This window comes from Nicotiana tomentosiformis, chromosome 2 (assembly GCF_000390325.3).
Source record: "Nicotiana tomentosiformis chromosome 2, ASM39032v3, whole genome shotgun sequence".
NCBI lineage: Eukaryota > Viridiplantae > Streptophyta > Magnoliopsida > Solanales > Solanaceae > Nicotiana > Nicotiana tomentosiformis.
This window is the reverse complement of record NC_090813.1, coordinates 171977621-172003126: the sequence shown is the minus strand read 5'-3', so window position 1 is coordinate 172003126 and position 25506 is coordinate 171977621. Positions and strand designations below refer to the sequence as shown.

Genomic DNA, 25506 nt, shown 5'->3' with positions numbered 1-25506 from the left:
GAACCAAGAATTAGCAGCTGATATTTCTTGTCATATTTAAACTTATGGAATAACAAACAAACACTAACAGGAAATATATTGAAAATAGGTTAATGAAGTGATACCTCCTTTGAAAGCTGCAACTTCACCTCTTTCAGGTGTGGGGTGAGTGGGGTTTGCATCCACACTATGGTTCATTACCGCCTTCCTGCGCTTCTTTCCTATATCATCATTTCCATTAGGTGGATCTGGGGATTTATCAAAGTATTGAACTCTCTTTCTGTTCCTTGGGGTTGCAATGCTTAAATTTCTCCACTGTGGATTTCTTCCCTCCAACAGCTTTCTCCAAAAAACATGAGGTTCTTCTCCAACTTTCAACTCCATTTTTTTCTCACCAAGCAGCGGGATATTAGCACTGTAAGTTCCCATGCTCATTTGAACTTTTGAAATAATGGAATGGCATGTGTCCTTGTAGTCAGAGTTTTTACAAATTATTGCAGAGAACTCGCTAATAACATCATCTAAACGCAACTGTCCTGATGAGTTATTTGAAATTGAGGTCGGACTGCCTCCAGAGTGGTACTCATCCAATCTACTGAACAAATTTGAGGCTCCCCACATAAGGGTGTCATTGGGGCTCCGACTTAAGATATGCAAGTTACTATCAAGATTCAGGTCCTGTTTAGCAAGAAATAGGGCTTTTTCTTCTACAGTAAAACTTGAATACAGCCGGAAAACATATGTGTGCTTAGACTGCGAATCTATTGACAGTTTCTGGAGTTGTCTCAAATCATTCGTGGGATTTGTGTCACTATCATATATAATAACACTATCAACTGACAACAGTTTAATGGTTTGATGGCAAACACGATTCTCTAATAAAAGAACAAAGCGCCCACTTTTCTTGTCGTTAAACCTGTTAAGAGAAGCTTGTTTCTTGGAATGAATAACACACGTCTCAACTCTTTCATAAGAGTTTTCACCAAATCTTTGACGCAGAAAATCATCCAGAATATCACCAATTGATGCCTCGGAACCAGCAATAGACTGCATTCAGGAACGAAGATTTCAACAATCAGGCGAAGAAATTAAAGGCAAAAGTGACAAAACACTTCCACAGAACATCAATCAGGATGCAGCTTCACTTATCGTGTATGTTTATCTGTGTACGTGCGCATGTAAACATATACACGTGCGCTCGCACACATATTATCATATAGAAAGAGGCGAAGCGTAGCAATTTGTACTACCGGAAAAGTTTCGCTAACCGGCAGGCAATAGAATCAGCATCAGCAGATAGGCGCAGGCAAGCGTAGCGAATCACATTGATAAGCCCCTACCTGCCCGCGCACAGATGGATAGGGCGGGCGAAGCACAAAGAGGATGGATGTCTGAGCGGTTGAAAGAGTCGGTCTTGAAAACCGAAGTATTTATAGAAATACTGGGGGTTCGAATCTCTCTCCATCCGCGAGGTCATAAGTTCTCTCTTGTGTTATTTATAGAAAGAATCAATTGTGTATATATATATATATACCAGTCTTAGTGTACGCGCTTTGCGCGTGTCCCCATATCAATGTGTAAATAATTATTAAATAATATATAAACTTTTGAAAATAATGTGTTTGAGTTATAAAATAAAAATTAAATTAGAAAGTGTAAGTTCCTATATATCATGAATGTTAATTGCATTTAGCTAGCTCTATAAAAAAAAAAAATAGCGAGTTGTCATTTGTTGTAGTGAATGCAAGAATATAATTATAATAATAATTAATGATAATTTAATTAGAATACATTTTGGTCTACAAATTTATTCCTATTACTTCAAACTTGCATTCAAATCAAATTTACTACTATAACTGATTTCCTCTTTTACAGACTTTTTCTCACCACCAATTCTCTTGATCTTATGGAAACAAACTTGCGTATCTAAGAGTTTTGTCAACTTAAAAAATAATTTTACTTAGAAGATGCATTTAAAAAAATAATTGAATTGTATTTTTTTTTGGCTAATAATTAATTCAAAAACTTATTATTGGTTCTTATCATTATAGTAACTCGTTAAATTTTGCTGATTCATATAAGGTAATTTAAATTTAAATAATTTTAAATTACAACATAAATTAGCCCAATAGTTTCTATGATGCTCAGCGAGATTTTCTTACCACCATGGGACATGCAAGTGTTGAGTATAATTTTGATTAGGTGAGTTTATTGAAGCAAGCAAGGATTTAATTAATAAAATTTTAGTTGATATCAAAATCTTAAACAACAAAAAAACTAAATATGAAATGTATTTTAGTTATATTAAATGATTCAGGTAAAATCTTAATTTACTTTGAACTCCTAAATATTACTCCCTCCATTCCAATTTATGTGAACCTGTTTGACTGGGCACGGAGTTTAAGAATAAAATGAAGACTTTTGGAATTTATGGTCCTAAACAAATCAAAAAGGGGTCCAGAGTATCTGTGTGGCTATAAAAGCTTCTCATTAAGGGTAGACTTGTAAATTTAAGCTAAATTGTTTCCAAATTTAGAAAGGGGTCATTCTTTTTGGAACGGACATTCACATAAACTGGAACGGAGAGAGTAGGACTTTATACAAAATTCAAATAAGGAACTAAGTCCTAAATATTAAGAAATTAACTTAATTTACAATGTTGAACAATGTGAAATTTATTTTTAAAGGGTAAAGAAGGCGCACGACATTTCGCTAAGAGCTTTTGTCCTTTTAATATAATATAGAATAGATGTGTCTCCCTATGTGTGTAAAAAGTACTGGTCCACTTCTTCCCATCTGCCTGCCAAACCCTTGGCGAACAATGTTACCCGGTACTTGAGTTGGTCCGAGGTAGCAGGTGCATGGTAGATATTGGAACAATTGACGTGCAGCAAACTAGCCCAGACACAATCGCTATAAAAAATGTTAATGCATTTGTATCCATGAAGAACAACGCCCAACACCACCTTGCACAAAAAAAAAAAAGGATCCACTAGTACAATAAAGCAAACACTATGCTTGATGTATAAATGGGATGGCTGCCCACTAACATACACACTTAAGTACGATAAGAAAATGAATTTTGGGCCTAATCAACCCCTAAATATTAGCTAATGAAATGAGAATTGTCTAAAACCATATAAAGAGACAACAATCCATTCTCTCAACTAATGTTGGGACACTCTAACACCATGAAACAACAATCCATTCCCTCAACCAATGTGTGACACTCTAACCAAGTGGACTTGTTCTTATATAGGCAAGAGAGACCTTCGGAAGGAAGGTCTAAGCTTATAGGCAAGTAAAAAGGTCACAAAAAGATAGAAAAGGTCATAAAAAGAAGCAAAAGAATCTATCAGAAAAATATATAGGAGAACCAACATGATGATTCATGAAACTTCACAAAAGAAGGGCAGACTATGTAATTTTTTTGCATAGGTGATGTAACTACCAAATAGTTTTTTTTTTGTGAGAAGGTAACATAATGTAACTACCAAATATTAATAAGCTATTAATAATAGCTTCGCATCCAGAAACAATCCTTGAAGGGTAGCCTTGGCGTAACTGGTAAAGATGCTACCATGTGACCAGGAGGTCACGGGTTCGAGCCGTGGAAACAGCCTATTGCAAAAATGTAGGGAACTGCGTACAATAGACCCTTGTGGTCCAGCCCTTCCTCGGACCCCGCGCATAGCGAGAGCTTAGTGCATCGGGCTGCCCTTTTTATCTAGAAACAATCCGAGGCAGCACCCCTACAACTTCTTAAGGTAGTTGGGTGATAGTTCATTTCGTTTTTTTTTTTTTGGTAAGTTAAATAGTGCCTCGAATAATAGCATTCAAGGGGGATGCAAACCATATACAAAAAGAAAAGCCCAAAACCCAGAGAACAGCCCCTTCACAGTGGTCATATTAAGATGTTTGCTTGACCTACATGGCATCGATACAGGTGCCGATCCAAAGTGTCAGATTTGCTGCGACTTAAATATTAGGTCCAGGGCGATGGATAAGCTACAAGTGTAGTTACTGGGATTTGAAAATGTATAAATATAATATATATGATGATTAGTTACTTAGAATATTCAAAAAATATCTCATTTCTTAGTAAAAAATGTGTGATTGTTATCATATTTGTATTTCACAGATCGTTATAAAGTAATTGTGATTTAATATTAAATAAACCTGGTTTTTAATTAATTGAATGTTCTCAAAATATGATTAAACTTCAACAGCTACATTGAAACATTATTGAACTTAGATATCTAATGAGTGAGCCATAAGCAATTGGAAAAGAGGAGAGACCCAATAACCGATATAGGCCTTTATTAGAGAAAGGGTCAGACAAGTCCACTACATTCTTAAAAAATCTGGGTCACTTTCCAAGCATTTAAATAAATAAATTTTTAGTTAATTTTAAAATCTTAAATATTAAAAAAATTAACTTGGATGTATTACAGTTGACATGTTGATCCATCTTCACCTTTAAAAATAGATTTTACGATTGAATAAAATTATATTTTATTATTTTTATAGTATTTAGAACTTTAAAATCAACTAATATTTTAGTTATAAAATGTTAAAAAGGTGATTTAACCAATTGAATAACAAATCAAGTGAAACACATTTATGTTATCTTTCTCACCATATAATATGCATATATAAAATATACTTAAAATATTAAAAAATATTTATTTTTGGCTTAGACGTCTTAATTAACTATTTATGTATCAAAATATGATACTAACAGTACGGACTCACGTTAGTTTGGTGTTGAATCTTCTCGATCTTTTAGAAATTTTAATAATTTGCCTATGAGTTGATTTTAAAATTCAAAAATTATCATGTAAACTATTATATTTATATTAAATAATTCAAATAGAGAAATAATTTATAATTTTTACGTCCTTAATATTAGGACCTTTCTACCTAATTCACTAAGGAAAGATTTTAATAACCAAATTTTAGTTGACTTTAAAGTCCTAAATGTTAGGAAAATAACTTATTAATTACATATTAGTCCAATGTGAAATCTTTTTTAGAAGGGTAAAAAAGCCGAACGACATTTCGCTAAGGGTCTTCGTGCTTTTAATATAGTATAGATTAGATATATCAAAGTATTTTACATGAATTATTTCATCATCTTAAATATAGAGTTTCATAAACTTCTAATATTGGATATGCCAAAAATAATTTAGAATTTTTTTTAGTTGTTACTTGTCATTAGATTGATCATAATTGGATAATACAAAAAGAATTTTAGCTTTTCATGCAATTGATGAAATGAAAACTGGATTTGTTATTTCAAGAAGGGGAAAGGTACCGATGCTCTTTACTATCCAAAATTATTCAATTTTTCTATCCACTAAACTTTTAGTCCAATTCATATGCTTGCTTTTTTCATAAAGAAAGAATATGTATTGGTTGGGCTCAAACCCCAAACCCAAATTCATATTTGGTCCATTCATACGCTTGCTGTTAACAAATTCTCACATTTGCTCTTACCATTGACGAAGCTCCATGGTGAAATTGGTGGACTCCATGTGTCCAAATTCTTCGAGAAAAAAAAGGCTCAAATTCACCCCTCAACTTTTGAAGTTGGTTTAAAGTTGGAATTCAGTTAGGGGTACAAGACGTTTTATGGGATAAGATTAGACCAAAAGTCTAGTTTGGGGTTGTGGGGGGGGGGGGGGGAGGCAAAATAAGCAATTTCAGATAGTGCAAGAACAAATTTGACCCTTTTCTCTTTCAAGAATGATTAGCAACAAGTTGCTTTTTATGGATTTGATCTTAAAATGCTCTAATTTGCTTTTGACAATGCTAGCAACAAGGATTATTTTTTGATACGGAAATGCATATATTAAGCTTATGTTTCAAAAGTCTTGATTAATTTCTTAAACTCTATATCCCATCAAACACCTTCCTGTAAAATGGGATGGAGGGAGTATATTGCTTTATTTAGTTGAAAGTTCACTATTTCATAAATTTTTGAGCCACAAGTTAATTGGACCTGCTATTCCTTTGATGAAAGAAAAACTAACAAAATATTTTCATCCTATTCCTGACATTTGTCTATCTTACTTGATCCATTCTATAAAGGAACTCAAATATGATTCTAAGAATAACGAGTCAGTCCTCAGACAAGATACAGGAAATACATACCTGAAAAAGGACAACCACTCTGTGCTGTCGGGGCCTCATCTCTGAGAGCATCTTGTCAAGGAGATGTAGTTTTCCACTTGCTTTTATTCCTACTTCAAGAATTTCAGCAGGAGAAAGCCCCTTATTGAAGGGTTGCAGGAATGGATCCAGAATATATGGATGATCACAACACTACAAACAAAAGCAAGAACATATAATTCAGATAACTATCACTATAGGAGTGGCTTTCACTGACTTTTGACCAGGAGGATGAACATTGAAAGTTAATATTGTCTACGGAGATGGAACACCAACAGTTCTACGTGAATCCTAATTTGAAAAAAGTGCTTTTCACTTCCGTTGTGCCATTAAGCGAACTTTTTTTGTTTCCTATTTTCTTGAAAGTGGTCTCAGAGCCGGCTCCGGTGCACCTCGACTATTCCACCGGATACCGGTTATCTCTCACCAACACAGGTACCAAGTGACTCTACCTATGAAGGCCGGGACAAATGGAAAGAAATTACCTAGTTTTTTTTTTTTTTGCCTCAGCTAGGATTTGAACCTGAGACCACATGGTTCTCCTCCGACTTCATTAGCTACTAGACCACTAGGCCAGACTCTTGGGTGAGTTATTTAACTATCCTCAAGATTAATGTTTCTATTTAGAAACTCCCTTTTTCTCAACATTCACTGCTGCTAGAACCAATCACCTTTGCCCACCTCCAAAGGAAAACAAAACAAAGAAAATGGTAACAACACAACCATCATCCAAAAATGTAGTAATGTCAAATGAAATGACACACCTAACCTTTCGCACAGAGAGAAGAGTATCGCGGAGAGCCCCAACAGGATCACTTTTATAGAAAGTGCGAAGAGCATTAGAATTTGTGAGTAATGTAGCACAATATTGCTCAAGCTGCAAGTCAGACATCTGAACAGGAACCCAGTACTCCACAAACTTGGAAGATTCAGGCTTGCTGCAAGGTGCAGTGACCTTTGAGAGTCCTTTCAGTTTTCCAAGATGGTCATTGATGTCAGATGCCAAGCCACCAGTCTTGTCCAAACCAAATTTACATTGGAGCAAAGAGAGTAGATTAATGTACTCAGATGAGGTGATCTGTTAAAATTAGAGGGTCTAGTAAGGACGATGTATTAAATGAAAGCAGTTCTATAAAGGAAAAAGGCAAGATGCGGAAGATACCTTCATTGGACCATTAAAGAGAAGCACCCTTATACCAGTAGAAAGCATTTTAATTTGCTCCACACCAGTAGAAATTCCTAAGTTTTGGCAGTCATCAATAACAGTCACTTCCCAATTCAAACCGCTCAACATTTCTACATCCTACAGAAATAAGAGACGGAATAAAAACGACATGGCTACAGAACTTTGAAGCAGTAAGAACTTTCAAATATTTGGGGAAACACAAGAATTAAAAACTTCCCACTTTTGGGGGAAACAAATGAAAAATCCATTCAACAAAAAGAACTACAATCTATCTAAATCACAAAAGAGAAACTTTAGGGCAGAATTTGAAACGTCATGTGTGAGTGACTTTTGCAAGTTTCATCTTCTTACCCAAACCTAGGAAGTTCATCAGCCATCAGGAAATATAGTTTCCTTTTTTTTTATAAGGCCATCAGGACTATAGTTACAGTCAGATACTAAGACAAAACTCAAAACACAATACTCTAACCAACTCATCAACCTCTGTCTCTATGATGTATGTCAATGTCAGAATCTCCAATTCCTAACTTACAGGTTGTGTGTACACCACCCAATCTATCGACATACTTTAGGGAAAACCAGAGGCCCACCACCTCCCAGAAGGACTTTAGCCACATGCTGCATCTACTTCAAGTATAGACAGCTCAGCAACCACACAATAGTGTTGGAACCAAAATCCATAGCCTCCTAGACTCACCAGTGTCCCCCCCCCCCGCGCCGCCGATAACCAGGAAGAAAAGCCCCAATTTAGGATACATAAGAATGGGAACTTCTCTTGCTATACCAATGAAATTTAGAATGGATGAGAATGACAACTTCTCTTGTTAAACGAATGAAAATCCAAAACCAAAAGGGTCTACAAAGATCTATCAAGGCTTTATTATCAAAAAGTTCACAGCATGAAGCATAGAACATCACTTGAATTAGGATCAAGGAATATATTAAAGATAAGAACGAAGCCAAAATACAGAAGAAAGAACGACTACACTAGGTGCAGAGAGGAAAAGGGACTGTTACCCAAGGGTGCTTGTGCTCGAACTTTTTCCTTATCACAAAATCATGAGTATCATAAAATCATGAGTATCAGAGAGTAATGGTTGGCCTCTCTATTAAGTCAGCAACGCACTGAAAACCCGTTAATAATGGCATCAAAGGCTTTCTCGCCACAAACACAACATTACAAGAAAAGAAGCAACAGACAACTTATAGAAACTATTCATGAACTCTAAAGCCCCACACCTAAGGACACAATGACGACACCCAAATTTTTTTTATTACACAATCACATAAAGAAGAAAATTTGCACCGTTTGGCACCAAGGAATTCAATGCAATATAAGGGTAGTATGGCCAGAAAACCTTTTCAAACTGAAGCATCACGTTGCTATTACAAAAAGACGAAAACTTCCCAACACAGATTCCAAAACTGAATTGGAAGTAGCTAGTTCGTTGACGAATTCCTACATAACTTTAACCTAGCTATGAACCCAAAAAATTACGAAGTCTAAATTAATTTTTAAAGTAAAAAGTTGCTTGACCTGAAAGGGGGCTAGGATACTAAAGAGGAGCCTTGAGTCCAAAGGCAGCAAATTTTCATTAAAATCTTCAATGCTGAAAATACAAGAAAACTTGCACGAGGAAGAAACTGAGAGAGACATCAAATACAAAGCTCTATTAGCATTAACAGAGCGCTAATATACATATTCATTTTATTATATCTTTATAAAATTGAAATTTTAATCTTAGTCCAAAAGCAGCTCTCTACAAGCACCACACTTAGATAGGATGGAAGGAATTGGTATGAACGCCAAAATAAGGAATAGGTAAGAAAGAAATGCATTTCTTAGTCAAAATATACTTGGTCATTGTTTTCCTTTCATTTACATCATCACACAGTGACCCCAAAAAATTAGGTGAAATCATATTCTATGAAAATAAATAGTCATGTATTATCCACAAAGCATCCTATATAGATAATAAATAAATTTTATCACTTGGTTGGGATTTAAAATTAGCCAAAGGAGGAAACTTTTATTCGGAGCTGCACGAATCATGCAAATGCATAAGCTGCTTGAATGAGTTTATACTTCTTGCTAAGAAGCACATCTGCATAAATACAAGTCAATTTCCAATGGACTCCCGCTTTCATTCTCTGAGAAACATGAATTCCCAAGAAAGTTGGAACTAAAATAACAACCAACTAAATATGATATGATTGAAAAGTAAAACAGAGAACATTTCACCAAAATGATACACCTTTAGCGGAACGTTCAATATTCCTGATGAAAACATCATCGCAGGTTACTTAATTAGGAATCTTGGCCCTGATTATCTGTCGAAGTCCCAATATCTAAATTAATTCTAAAATAATCTATTTTTAGACATACCTCAATGACGGCTTCCAGAGATGATAAAAGCACTTGCAGCATCATGAAACCCCCTTCGTCATAGAACTCCAATGACTTGATTCTCCTTCTAGAATCTCTGCTTCCACTGTACACTACAACATCAATACTTGGTGCCCATCGTCTAAATTCAGCTTCCCATTGGGAAAGCAAACTTGAAGTTGTGACAATAAGGAAAGGACAGCAGACATCAGACATAGATAGAATAAATAAAACCATCTTCATTATACGATCCTGCAGAAACAATTATCATATTAGTCAAACCTTTCTTATGCACCCATAGATGATCACATTTCAGGTTATTGTCTTAAACTCAAGAACTTATGGTCAAAAAATGCAAGCTAGCAGTACTATGAGAAAGAATTTAGACTCACAACTATAGAGAATTGATATGTGAAGTCCGACTACAATTATAGGTTTACAAACATAATCTTACTGCTATTTGACTTTGATGTTGATGGTAGGACGAATAATCAAAAGAGGAACATTAGAAGCAGCGGAGAAGGAGGAGAATGGCTAGCAACTCATCCAAAAAAAGGGAAGAATGTGCTAGCTCTAGTTTTCTCGTGTTTAACCGACGGTAAAGGATTCAAGGAAGCAGAAGTCTTAAACGGGGAGATTAAATCTTGTCAATTCACTTTGATATAGATGTCTTAAGCAAAATGAATTGTTGGAGAGGACTTCAACTTGGTGAAGAATTCTTAAGCCGAGGAAGAGAGCTTACGTAATGTCGTCAAAGGCTCGGTCAAGGTGTACTCAAGTTCCGGATCTAGGTGCATAACACGTTGAGCGATTTGCCTCGACTAAACAGCTTATTAGTTTAGGCGCTAAGGCTTGAGTCTTATCACCTATGGTTCTTGTAAAATGCAACAATAATCAACAACTATTTCACTTAACAGTGTTTTAAAAAGCGACGAAGCGATCGCTTTAAGCGAGAAGCGATGGCTGCTTGCTTTTCCATGCCTGAGGTGACTCAACCACACGAACCGCTCGCTTCAGTCGAAAAAGCGCAAAGCGACCTTGAAGCGAGAAGCGCAGAATTGTACTGTTCAGAGGGTCAGTTATTTTTTTTTTTTAAAAGTTTGGGTCTGTTTTTTTATTATACAAAACAGACCCCTAACATCAAAGTGAAGACCATTTCTCTCTTCTTCCCAAAATCAATTGCTGCTAAGTGCTGCTAGGATTCAAGTCGCCAAAGACCTCTCCAATCCTCCGGGTAATTTTTCTTCTTTTTTTCTTCTTTCTTCTTTCTTCTTCTTCTCCTTTTTTTCTTTCTTCTTTCTTCTTCTTGTTCCCGTCCAGGCGTCTGCTCTAGGGCAGGCGCGATTTTTTTTTTCCTTTTATTCTTCTTATTTAGTATTTTAGCCTTTATTTATTAATTTGTATGTGTATTTCAATTTATAAAGTTAATTTTATATATATATATTATATTTTCAGTTTATTTGATTATGTTTTTTTCTTATATATAAATTGAACTTTTTTATTATTTATATTGTGTCTTTGCAAGGTTTACATTATGTTTTTTTAAGAATTGCGCTTCGCTTTTGAAGCGAGGCGAGCCCCTGTCGCTTTTTTGAGCTTCTCGCTTTCAAAAACACTGTCACTTAATAATGATATTTTTCACTTCTTTAGTCCTAATAATTGTTGTTTGGGTTTATAGTTTTTTTTTTATGAAGGGTGATTTTCCTTCTTGTCTATATTTTCATTAATGTGGTACTTATGCTTCCTTGTGCCGAGGGTCTGTTGGAAACAGTCTCTCTATCCTCACAAGGTCTGCGTACACACTACCCTCCCCAGACCCCACATTGTGGGATAATACTGGGTATGTTGTTGTTGTTGATGAAGTAAGGGTGATTCATTAATAGGCATCAAGAAGATGCAAAAGGTACAAAAAGGTAGATAACTAGCTCCAGTACAAAAATCTATGCTAAGAACAGGGAGCTAATGAAATCCACAAGGTGATCTGCACTAGTTACAGGGGAAAGATAAATCCAGCTAAATAGATTAACTAAGCAAATAGTCTTGAGGGAGTAGATTTGAGTTGAGATGCCATCAAAACACCTCTGATTTCTTTCTGTCCAGATACACCAAAATATTACTGCTAGAACCATTCTCCAGATCCTCTTGATGGCTTTGTCAACTCTCCAAAAACACCAACTTTCATATGCTTGCTTTATTGTCTGAGGCATAACCCATTTCAGACCAAAAATAGAGGAGAAGAGATTCCAAATTTCACTTGCAACTGCGCAATGGAGGAAAAGATGATTGACACTTTCTGAATTTTGTTGACACATGTAACATCTGTTAACAAGTGTAATGTTCCTCTTGCTAAAGTTGTCTTGAGTGAGACATACCCCCTTTATAGCTATACAGGTGAAGCAATTCACCTTGGCAGGCGCCTTAGTTCTCCAGATATGTTTCCAAGGCCAGTTATCTATCATACCATTATGGGAACAAAAGTGTTTGTAACCATCTTGGACTGTGTATTTGCCCCCCTTGGAGTGTTCCCATCTGAGTTTGTCTGGCTGCTGATCATCACTGATGTGGCCTTCTAAAGAGTTGAACATAGTAAGTAGGTCACTAATCTCCCAGTCCTTTAGTTCCTTCTGCCATTTTCTTTGTTCTGAGCAACAGTGGATTCCTTATTGAGTGCAATCTGGTATAAATTGGGATATATATCTATCAGTGCATTATCTCCATGCCACTTGTCTTTCCAGAATTTAACATGATCTCCTTTCCCAACTTTGAAGGTTATATTTTGAAAGAACCCATCCCAGTGCTTGTTGATATTCTTCCATAGGCCAACGCCATAAGGAGTGTTTATTTTCTTTGTACACTAGTGATTATGTTGCCTATACTTAGCATCAATGATGTTCTTCCATAGTCCAGGTGCCTCTTGCCCATATCTCCACAGCCACTTCAATAACATTGCTTTGTTATGCAAATATAAATCTCTAACACCCAAGCCTCCTTGATATCTTGGCCGAATTATTCTAGACCATTTTACGAGTGGGAACTTATGTGTGGTGCTCAGTGTTGTGAAGAGCGTGAAGCGAGGAAAAGCGACAAGCCCTTTTTCGCTTAAAGCGAGAAGCGAAGCGCTCGCTTTTTTGAAGTGAAACGGAATTTTTAAAAAATAAAATAAAATAAATAATGCATAGACAACACATGTAACTGTAAGCAAATGTTCAATACTTCAATGTAAAAACTAAAGAGTAGCATCAATTAAAGCACAAAATGAGCATCCTATTCTTCTACAAGATTAAATGAAATGAAAAAAAATGACAGTAAGTATACGAAAAAAATTGCAGTAACTGAAACGAAAAAAATTGGGCAGCAATTCGCTGCAATTTATCACTGAAACAGTGAAAGAAAAAGAAGAAGAAGATGAAGAAGAGAATTGAGAAAAAGAACTGAAGGGGAAAAAAAATTGCCAGCATTTCGTTGCTATTTTGGGACCGAAACAGTGAAAGAAAAAGAAAAAGAAGGACGAGGAGGAAGAAATCACATACCTGGGCTTGAACTTGATAAACTTTATAAATTTTTAACGTTGTCAACCCTTAACATGTAGAAGCGTGTCACTTTTACGCTTCTCGCTTTTTTTGCAGAACCGCACAGAAGCGCTCGCTTTATTCAACCTGCTACGCTTCACATCACAGAAGCGCCCGAGGTCTCGCTTCGCACTTTAAGAGCTGAAGCGAGCGCTTTTCACAACACTGGTGGTGCTGCATCCCTCCCATAAGAATTTTCTCCTAAGTTTATCCATTTGTTTTAGGACTGTTCTTGGTATCGGGAACAATGACATGTGGTAGGTGGAGAGACTATCTAGGACACTGTTGATGAGGGTTAATCTGCCGCCCATGGAGAGGTATTGCATCTGCCATGTTGCAAGCCTTTTCTCAAACTTTTCCAGCACACCACTCCAAATTTCATTAGATTTGAACTTGGCCCCCAATGGTAGTCCTAGATATGTGGTAGGCAAGGTACCTATGTTGCAACATAGAATGTCGGCCAACTCCTCGATGTTAGGAACATTATTCATGGGGTAGATAATGCTTTTTATCATGTTAATGTGCAGTCCAGAGAGTGCCTCGAATATCATCAGCGTTTAGTTAAGGTTCAGAAGTTGTGATCTCTCGTTGCCGCAGAAGATAAGAGTATCATCTGCAAAGAGCAGGTGAGATACTATGACTGCGCTACAAGGGTTCCTTCCCACCTGAAAACCTTGTATCCACTGTAGTTGCTTAGCCCTCTCCAACATTTTGGTGAGTCCTTCCATAGCTAAAATAAAGAGGAAAGGGGAGATGGGGTCTCCTTGCCTTAGGCCTTTTTTAGGAGAGAAAAAAACAATAGGGCTCCTATTACCAAGACAGAATATTTAACAGTTGAAATGCAAAATTCATCCATCTTATCCATTTTCCCCCAAATCCCATCTGCCTTACTATGTTCATAAGGTAAGGCCAGCTTAACTGATCAAAAGCCTTTTCAATGTCCAATTTACATAGAACACCAGGTTCCCCACTTTTCATTCTCCAGTCCAGCACTTCATTAGCAATTAAGGAGGCATCAGTGATCTGTCTGTTCTTGATGAAGGCATTTTGTTCCCCAGAAACCAGCTTATCAGCAACCTTTTTAAGCCTTTCTGCTAGGATTTTTTAGATCAATTTGTATACACTACCTATTAAACTAATAGGCATGTAGTCCCTAAGCTCCATGGCACCCTTTCTTTTTGGAATTAAAGCAATAAAGGTGGCATTGCAAGACCCAACCATGTGACAATTATGGTGGAAATGGTTAAGTGTAGCCATGATGTCTGTTTTAATGATATCCCATGTTGTTTGGAAGAAAGCCATGGTGAACCCATCTAGACCAGGAGCTTTGTCAGGAGCACATGACATCTGTCTATGTTATTCTTGAATTACATATATATTTTTTATTTTTTATTCTTTTGTGATATGCACATAGACAGATGTCATGGCTATTTCTTCACTCGTCAGCTTTGATAACACAGGTCGCAAGGACCTCCTCTTTTGCAGTAAATAATCCTTTTGGAGAAAGAGACTGCTCTGCCAAATTGCCTATGGCTCAACCTTTGTGAGTTTTGCTTAGGTGAGAAATTGTCTCTCATCTCTTTTATAAGGCTAACATATTCACTTTCAGTTAGCTTCAACTACAGCCTTCCACAACATAGTAATCATTCAGGAAGCAGTTTTTCTTGTAAATTCTATGAGCGACAGAAATCAGTGTAACAACCATTCTGAGGTTTATTAGTTTTTAAGTAAGTTACATAGCTCAACATGAAATTATTTAAGTACAACCGTTCGAAGACAGACGAAATGCTGCATCATCAGTTGGACCAAAAAGAGACGAACTCTCTGGATGTGAACTAGTTAAGTAAATAGTTATGCGCGAACATCAATGAAGGATAACTGGTGGCTCATCTCCTAGTTTTAGCAATCACAAAAGAAAGGATTCACCCCATGAAGTATCCTTTAGAAATGGATGCTAACGAAGTTCCAAACAGTTTGTCAAAAGCCAACAAGAAAAAACAAGCCATCACAAGAGTGGATAAATGAAGAGGAAGATTTTAAAATGAAATTAAGTACACAAGAAAATAGGTTTCTAGATAAGGTGAAGAAAGCATCAAATGACAACTTCAAAACTATCAATCAAACTTGACATTCAAATCCTTTTCTACTGCTTTGATGTGTATATATTATAGTGACCCATTATTTATTCACACTATATAGTATGTTTAGCAATATCTCATTACCCACCTAGAAGAGCATTCCCTGTAGAATGAACTCACCTGGTCATCAAAGACAGCAGTGTTCTGGCACTTCAACCAACACTCCCGCAGCTTGTTAACATTGTTCAGCAGATTAGAATCTGTTATATGTGAACCTCCAGCAGAAAGTTCTGATAGTTTGACAAGTGGCCCCTTATGATTCTGCAGCAGCAGAAGAAGACATACAATTAATATTACAAAGTTGACGAGTACTACCAATATATGACTTCAAGCACACAAACACATAGCAAGTTTCTTCTGGACTGATCACTCAAAATATCCTCAAAAAACGGCCAACCTCTTATGTTTAGTGAAGAGATGTCCTATACCCTTTATGCCGACAGGCAGCAGGAAACTGAGGTTGCATAAACAGTAGAGCAAAATGTTGGGATTATAAGTTACAACACCAACTAGTACAAGGCATAGATACTTATCAATTAGCAGACTAAAGAAGTGAAATCATAGAATAATTTTAGCACTATCACGAAAATCATAAACACCTTGTCAATTCTTCGTTTTGCCTTTTCGCGGCGAATATTGAAATCCTTGATAAGGCTTTCACCATGCTGTGAGTTCAGTAAATTAGCATTCCCTAATTCCCATGTAGCATACTCATAATCAAGGCCCTGCCATTTCACAAGCCACTCAAACAGGCATTTGCTATTATCATCTGCATCTTGACCATGCAGCTTGGAGAACATCAATGATCTTTTCTTCAAGAGACGATGTGGCACTGTCCACTCTGAGTTCCACCTCACATCCTAAAATAATGGAAAAAGTCGCTACTCGTGAAAACAATAAAAAGTACATGATAGATGGATATCATTTTTTGCATGTGTTTGGCAAATAATGATCCATTTACTTAAGTTGGCAGAAAATATGAAGAGAAGAAAAAAAAAAGAACAAATGAAAATCTTCAAAGAAATAATTCTGACCTGATTCTTATGATTATAGTTTGCAATAAGCAATGGTGCATCAATAAGCAATTGTGTCTCTGCAACCCAATGATTGTGTGCATGAGCAAGACCCTGGTATTTAACAAGATACTGCTTCTGCCTATGCATTCCTAACATAAAAGCAAAGAAGAAAACAAAATAATCAAGAACGAGAATTAACAGGAGCAAAGCAATATTAAGAGATATGACAAACGTTAAAAACTACTCATATCACATAGTCATCCAGCTCCCATACAAATGTCTAATGCATGTAATTACTTGTCCATCAAACCTTTGGTACCTGCAACTTCCACTTCTCTGACATCCCGGATTGATTCTACTCCTTCCGTCACTGAATGTACACCAGATTCAATCTTTTTCTTGACACACCAGGTACAATGCCAAGCTCCTGGTGGGAAATCATCTAATGGAGGATCTAAGCAAGAGAGGTGGTAGCATCTCTTGCAACCTCTTCCATCACAGATCCTAAAAAGTATGTCAAGTACAAATGATAAATATCAAGACATACACATGGCCATTCTAAGTCGGGCTATCGTACTACTTGACAATTATTAATGCATTACCCAAATGGAAAAATCATTATTGGGTGCATCCACAATCCAGTAACTAGAAAAAGTCTAGGGAACAAAATAAAAACAGAAAAAAAAAGTCAAAAACAAATGCTTTTTAGATAGAGCTGATTTTTTTCTCAGTTATGGCTTGAAAGAGCTTTATTGGCCATCAAATTAATTGTGCATAGTTGCAAATGGTACCCACAGTATCTCTCCACCTTGTTTGCATATGGTGCACATTTTTTCATCAGCACCCCTTTGAGAAACTGAAAGTGCCTGATTTAATTGCATATGGCATCCTTCTCCAGAATCCAAAGGAATTGCAGCTTCAGAACCAACTCCATCCTAAAACGGAACGCATTTGAGCACAAGAAAATTATTAAATATTGAGAAGCAAATTAATTACAATAAAATAACTCTGAAATGCTTGGCAAAAAGGATATGCACGGCTGCTAACCACATAACAGAAAATCCCTTAATTCTGACATGTGATTAAAGAATAAACAGTGACAATAACCGAGGAGCACTGATATAACATGTCTCATTGTTTCCTAATTCAAAAAAAAATCCTATTAAAAAGAACATGTCTCATTACCTGTTAGAACAAAGTGGTAAAGACATGATGATGCTCATACTACAAAGAAGAAACGAATAATAGCAGTAACTGACAGCTAGTTGACCATTTTTTCCTTCCCAGCTTTTTGACAACCGAAAAAGTTTCTCGAATTGACTACAGTACAAAATGTGTTGTATTCAGCTGTTTCTATGTTTTCGTCATATGTTGTATAGCCTAGGTTACGTGTCCAGTAGGTCTTATAGGCTCCAAATTTTTTTTATGACCAATAATCTCCAAATCTTATAGCCATTAGCTTTCTTTTGCAGTCACAGAAAAAACTGTTGCATATACTGTATATGGATCCTATAGTAATTTTAGATAGTCTATTGGGTCTTTACGACTATGAATATAAGCTGCCTCTACTTCTCCACGTCTTACAGCACGAACCTTGAGCCTAGATAGGTTATAGCAATCCCTGCCTGACATTCCAGCACACGAGCACAGCTCCTCTTCTGGAGAGTCATGATTTACCCTGCAAGTTATGAATGAGAAATAGTAAATAACTGCAGAAGAAAAAAATAGAAAACCTTAAACCATACTTTTGTCCCTGGCAGATGGAAGTACAGACTGTTAACCTGATAAATTATCCAAGGCCCAAAAGTAATAATACATCTAGCATTATGATGAATAAAAGATCAAAGGATGATTTAGAAGAACGTAGAAATCCAAGACCAATGATGCAAAAACAAAATGAGGAGCAAATTCCCTTGCAGGGAGGTATACAGTCTTATCAGACTAAAGAAGGTTAACAAACCTCATCAACTTGAAGTTGAGGCAAACATTAGACAAATTACAGTTGCTCGATGCTTAAATTTCAAATATCTAAGCTAAGATGCATAATACATGATGATGTAACACAGAGAACAAGAATATGATGACTGAAATGAAAGTGCACAAAGTGTTATGCAAGTGAATATTGGACCTCTACCACCCAACATATCCACAAGTGTGTGGTGGAAAATGTTAAGAAGGATGTGTTGTTATCCAAAATAAGACATGATTAAAAATTGTTGAAGTGTGTGACCATCTCATCTAAAAGCTTAAGATGTATCTAAAAGCTTAAGGTGTTAGAGAGAACACACCATTATTTACTTAATTATGTCTTTAAAACACACCCCACATGCAGCCTGATACTTTTTCATGGCCAAGCACGTGATATACGTTTTAACAATGGGGTGGCGATGTGCTCGCACTCAGGACCTCTGCTTGCCCTGTAAGTTGTTAGAAGAGAACGAAGTTTTTATTTACTTAGTTAAGTCTTACCAGAAATGATAACATCTGACATAAGGCCCAAATGGAACACAAAGGATAAAATAAGATAATGTCGCCTGAATGCTTATGTCAATTGCAAAGGCCCATAGGTGTGGCACGATAATGATTGAATGCTTTAAAAGATAAAATCATGTTGAGAGAATGTCTCAAAAGACCTATAATCTCTACGAATTCACAAGAACTTAGTGTAAAATAGGCGAAATAACTAATTGGTATTAAGGCTTAATCGTTGTTGGTACACTTATGCTAGGTTTAGTGTTTGTCAGGAGTCCTTTTTGTTTGTTCGTTTGATTAGAGATTGTATGTCAGTATAGTGATAAGTGTGAGATATAGAAAGTAGTTGGTTTAAGAACCCCTAATTTGTTATCAAAGACGAATTATTGCATATTGGATTAGAAGTAGTCCAAATGGAGTGCAATAGAAATAAAGGATCCATATGACCAACCTCAACTAGCATGGCACACAAAAGTGACCACAAACTCTTATGGTGTGGGCCTTGGAAACACATTAGCAAGTTGTGGCAGCAGTCAAGGGTGAGGTTACAGGTTGGTGATGGTGAGAACACCCTATTCTGGAGGGATAAACGGCTAGGCAACATACCTCTCAAAGATGAGTTTCCAGATTTATTTGGTTTAGCTAATGATACTGAAGCTACAGTGAAACAGCTTAGGGTAAATGGGACATGGAACATCAATTTCAGGAGGCATTGACATGACCGGGAAGTAGAAAATGTGCTGGATTTTTTATCCAGAATCAGACCCAACAGCAACAGAAAGATTATTTTGGGGAAACAATGGCAATGGTATGTTCTAAGGAATGTTATGACGAATTAGTAAACAGCAGCAACATTATTGAGGAATGGCCAAAATTAGGAGAACTAAAACCCCCACTAAGATTGCTTGCTTTAGCTTGGTGGCAGTGTTAGGAGCATTCTGCATTCCTAACACAGGAAAATTAAAGGAGAAGAGGAATAACTTTGTGCAATAGATGCTACATCTATACAAAAGATAGTGAGGATACAGAGTACAGACCATTTGTTTCTGCACTGCACAATTACTAAAGATATATTGGACAAGTCTTGTAATCTTTTTTGTACTGATATATAGTCTCTTTTGTCTTTTTCGTTTTCTTAAGCCGGGGGTCTATCGGAAACAGCCTCTCTACTCCATGGGGGTAGAGGTAAGGTCTGCGTACACACTACCCTCCTCTACCCTCCCCAGACCCCTTACTTTTGGGATTTTACTGAGTTGTTGTTGTTGTTTTATAAAAGCTGGGTTATACCGAAGACCTTGAAGGAAACATGTCATCTGTGGCAGTGTAGAGTTGGGAAGTCCATCAAAAACATATGGAAGATGATCCATCAATGCATCATTTGGAGCATTTAGAAGGAAGGACATCAGAGATGTTTTGAAGGAACAGCAACTCCTACACATTTTTTAAAATCTAGATGTCTGTTTAATCTCTTTGCTTGGTGCATCCATTTTTATGTAAGCTACCTTTTGCTTCTCCACTTTGTAAGCTCCTTGAGCAGTAAGGTGCTAGAAATTCTGCACGGGGCTTACTTTACTTTTATTGTACTCATTCTCTGAGCAATTTTACTTTATTTTTTTTGAACAGGTAAATGGTGTATTATAGCACAACATTAGAAGCATTGCACTAAGCTAGTGCCAAGCTAATTACAAAGTTTGAAACCCTTCTGTACAAAAACAAACAAAGGTTTCCACAAGAATATGCTCCTATGCCTGTAGTAAATCTATGAACTCTAACATACTATCTTCATTTTTAACATATTGTAAATTACACCAAAAATCCAAAAGCCATAAGCACTTGAATTTGAGCCAAAAGCCAAAAGCTATAGCGTTGAGCCATCGTTGATGTTGTTCTTGTTGTATAGGGCACAGTTTTGCCAATAACTTTTTGTTTTATCGCAAAAAGGCAAAAAGGGTCAATGGGGTTACTTCAACTTGGTCTTAGGAAGCATACTGCTTTATATCGTTTCTAAACTGATGCCTAAGAAAAGGAACTAGCAGTCTGGATGATCAAACACAATATCCCTGAGAGACACACAAAGAGAAACTATTTTTTTTCTTCCTTAAACATCCTCACACCAATTGATTTCAGTATTGAGAAAATACTTGGAAGCATTTCCACACAACTAAGGTCAAAATACACTTGCAGGATCTGCACACATTTAAGAGATATTGTGGATTCCCTCTCTATTGGCATATAATGGATATTATGAAATCCTCTAGGGCCATCAGGATCACTGTCCCTGCTGTGATTTGGTGGACCATATGAAGAGAAAGAAATGCTAGAGTTTTTGAAGACAGAAGGGCAATGTAGTTAATCTTAAGCATATGGTGTATTTTTGCTTAATATTCAGTGCAACGGGGCCACAGTAAATGTGTTAGAGCTGGACGTCTTGGTTGACTTCCTCAGTTCTTAACACACATTGTGAAGTTACTTTTTGGATGTATTCTTCTCCTAATGCTGGTTTACATCAATAATATTCTTACATAGGTTGTTAAAGCAATCTTTTCAACACAACGGTGGAATCTTTTTCCAAGAAGGGATTTTAATGATTGGGAAGTGGAAAGACTATGTATTCTGCTTCAGAGGTTAAACAACATAACCTTGGATCACAACAAAACAGACTCCATAGGTTGGAATCAACAGGGTCTCTTTTCAGTCAAAAGTTGTTACCACATGCTGGATTCTAGCAGCGACGGGGTATTATGTCCTTGGGAAAAGGTTTGGAGAAGCAAGGCTCCTTTGAAGGTTGCTTGTTTCTCTTGGATTGTTGCTCGGGAGGCTTGTCTTACACAATCGAACCTCCAAAAGAGGGGGTTTCAACTGTGCAGTAGATGTCCATTGTGTGAAGAGCATCCGGAAGAAGTTGGCCATCTCTTCTTGCATTGTAGGGTCACTAGACAGCTGTGGAATATGTTTCTGGTAATTTTGGGTATGAGCTGGACCATGCCAAAAATCAATTGTTGAGCTTTTGCAAGGTTGGAGCAGAGAGGGGATTAGTAAGAAATCTCTAAGAACTTGGAATACCATACCTCAAGTTATTTGGTGGACTGTCTGGCTTGAAAGAAACAATAGAATTTTTGAAGGCACATCGAGCAATATTCACAGCCTCAAACAGAGATGTATTTTTTTGTTAGCTTTTTGGTGCAATCTGGTAACTGAACATGACGTAGATGGAATGCTAGATACAATAGAGGGTTCTGATGCACTGGCTTAGTGCATAAATTTATAATATCTTTAATTACTTATCAAAAAAATATATATATTCTTACATTACCTACAAAAAGACTAAGAAGAGAGAAATTTTGGATATCTCCAGAATATTTTATAAGTGAAGTGCAACATCAATCGGTATGTAATAAGTTTGAGTCTTTAGCATATGTGACACTTAAAATATCTGAAAGGAAACTGTGCTTCTAAGTTTTAAATGTGATGTTCACCAGGCTAAAGTCAAGTTAGTAAAGCAACGCAGTATTGGTAGAAACAAAATGTAAATAGAAAGAGTGGAAAACTCACCTTATCCGTCTAGAGCATGAAGCACAAGTCCCACCATAACCAAGCTTTTCATGGTCAGCTAGTGGTGGAGGAGAAACTTCAGCCAAGTCACATGCATTTTTATGCGTTTCAGAACATTTACCAATGCCTAGTTCACCACTTTTCAGAATAATATCACCACCTGTAGAAGTGGAACATGAAAAATCAGGGATATGCACATTATCCTCAGTCACAGAGCAACCCTCTGGTACCCTTTCGGAATCACCAGAAATTTCTCCCACAGTGCAACCATTTTTAGATACTTCAAAACCATTTTCTGCAGGAAGAGCAGCAGATTTTCCCCTAGAGCAGCATCTGCGGTTTGAATCTGGCAATTTCTCAACATCATTTACCGAAGCATCTGCATCAGACGCTTCTGAGCTAGAAATGGACCTTGAAGAAGCAACCCCATCAGGATGTTCTTTCAACTCTTCTACAACTCTTTCATGAGATTCATTATCCCCATTGATTAGCTTGGAGCCAGTCTCATCACTGGCAATGCTATCAACTCTTGATGACTTCTTTGGTCTTTCCAACTTGTCAATAATTTCTAGTCAGGGGAAACAAACATCTACATCAGTATAGAAATTTCAGCAATTCCAAAACACCAAGGTAAGACTATACCAATTCAGTTATCTTATACTTCACTCTTAGCATCGAAATTGTAAAGGCTGAGTACATATATGCCTCGAAGTTATCCACATTTTTCATTTAGACACCTTATCTAAGGGTGTGACCTGTTGAAAACCTATTGTTAGTTGAATATGTGTCTATTAAACACACTAATGACATGGCACAATAATTGACTTTGAATTATGCTGATACATGGTGGTGGAGATAGTTAGTTAATTAGTTAGTTTTTGCCATGATAAAGCTATAGTCAATTCAGTAAGTCTTTTTACGCTTCCCAGCATTCCAGGAGAGAGTGTACTTCATGATGCGTTCTGTTATTACAAGGAGAAACAAGGAAAACATTGACAAGAAACAATAGCGCTTGTTATAGGAGGATGAGAACTACAACAGAGAGATTAGTCTACCTGCTGCAGTAGATCTCTTTCTTTGCATTTTGAACAATGCCTTATAACTCCGGGCATCCATTATCTTCCTTTTCAAGCCTACAGAAGTTGCACCATTTTCCCTCCCAGTGCTAACACTTTCAAAATCCATTATCAGCTCCTTCACACTTTTCTCTTTTGGTTCCTTCTTCTTGACACTAGATGAATCGGGTCCTCTTCCTACATAACTTGATCTTGACAAACTAGATGGGGTATCTTTCTTGCCCCTGTCAGACCTTCTTAAAGGGCTCGGAGTATTCTGTTTCTCAATTACTCCAGATTTCTTCTTAACAGCTGGCATGGATGGTAACTGCTTTTCAAGACGCTCGGATTTCCTTGTACTCGATGGGATTGAATCTGCTTGCTTCGTTTCTCGAACTGACTTTCTTAAGCTATCTGTCTTTCCGGAGCCAGAACTTATTGATCCTTTATCTGATTGTTTGTTCTTTGATTTATTGCTCTCAGTATGCTTATTTTTCCTCCCAGACCGAGTCTCGCTAGCCATCCGTTCAGCTGTGAACAATAAACCATAAATTATTTCAGACTATCCTTATAACTTATAAGTACACAGTATCCACACTATAAACAACAGACATGGAAAACTAATGATGTACTGATGACATCTATTAATAAAGATTAAAAAAACGAAGAGTGTGATATCAATCACCATCCTTTAATAAGCTATACAAAATAACAAAAGTCTACATAAATATGTAATATTTAACAGTCTACCGAAACAGTTATCCTGTGAAGCATTTCATTCAGTTGCACCAGTTAACCACGCTTTCCCATCCACCCCCAGTTCACCTTAGAGGCGGATCTAAGATTTTATGCTTATGAGTTCTAGATTCTAAGACAAGAAAGCAACTGGTTCGAGATAGCTTATTTATGCATATTAAGTGGATTTGTTAATACAAATAGAGGTCTGGGCCTAAGCCACTGGGTTCTACCAAACTCAAAACTAATGCACTAGGTCTGCCCCTCGTTTGGGGGGGGGGTAATCAATCTATTTTTTTTATTTTAGAGGTTGTGTTTAGGCCAGCTTGCACGCGACTACTATTCTACCGGATAACTCTACTTACTAAAGCTTATGCACGTGGGAAGAAATCACCACGTGGTTTTTGGTTAATATTAGAAAAGAAAAGTGCTACAATTTCACTATATTTGTTTAAGCACAAGTGTTTAATGTCTGCATGTAAATTCTGAAGGAATATAACAAAAATCAACAACAGTAGAAAGTAGTAACATTTAAACTCCAGATCAGGATGTGAAACTCTATGGTCGCAATGCTGAAAATATAAAAATAATTACCGACATTTCATCTAATTCACACATTACCCAAAAACCAACTTCTGCATGTAACTACTGAAGAGACAAATTGAAACAAAAACCAAAAGCAAAATATGTCATAATTTAACTGAATATTCACTTAAAGAAAAATGCATACAACTTACAGAATGATTGAGGAAAAAAAGAAGTTACCTCAAAAAAAACCCTAAAGTCCTTCACTGCCTGAAACAACAACAATAGTTTCAGTCAAATTATTCCGAAGAAAAAACCCTAGTTTCAACCCTTAAACTGAAATTTGTGTGCGATTTAACAAGAACATTAACACGTGACATTACAGTCTCCAATTTCTGGTAGAGTCCCTTAATCTGCTCGGCATATACAAGGAGGAGAAAGAACTTTTGGTGTGTGTTATTTAGTTCCTATTTTGGCCCCCCATTAACACGTGGAAGTGAGACGCAAAAATAAAACTAAAACAAAATACTTAACCGAAAATATGGATGTACTAGAAAAAACTGAGTAGTAGAAATTAGTGCTACTAGTAACCTCGTGTAACTAATCGAATGAATTCTCCTATATTTATTGAATAAAGAAAGTTATTGTGTAAGCTGATATTGTATGTTAATGTGTAAATTACTTGTAAGTTGTTATTATACTAGCTATAGATAATTTTT

The 25506-nt window shown here is 36.6% G+C and overlaps 1 protein-coding gene across 5 annotated transcripts in view; it reads right to left on the bottom strand.

The window, feature by feature from the left end:
* LOC104110894 (helicase protein MOM1-like) overlaps positions 1-25265 on the bottom strand; it is a 34091-nt gene extending 8826 nt beyond the window's left edge. For 2 of the 5 annotated variants that reach the window (XM_070196316.1, XM_009620739.4), the window contains exons 1-14: positions 25028-25168; positions 23528-24058; positions 22473-23040; positions 18042-18126; positions 17244-17383; positions 16759-16952; positions 16467-16597; positions 16032-16292; positions 15553-15693; positions 9726-9977; positions 7316-7456; positions 6923-7231; positions 6136-6306; positions 105-1026 (exon numbers count right to left, since the gene is read on the bottom strand). In XM_070196316.1, coding sequence (XP_070052417.1) covers positions 105-1026; positions 6136-6306; positions 6923-7231; positions 7316-7456; positions 9726-9977; positions 15553-15693; positions 16032-16292; positions 16467-16597; positions 16759-16952; positions 17244-17383; positions 18042-18126; positions 22473-23040; positions 23528-24050 — 3838 coding nt within the window. In that variant the 5' untranslated portion in view covers positions 24051-24058; positions 25028-25168. The other 3 variants (XM_009620549.4, XM_009620675.4, XM_009620619.3) reach the window with 3 other exon arrangements.
* Positions 25266-25506: the final 241 nt, after the last annotated feature.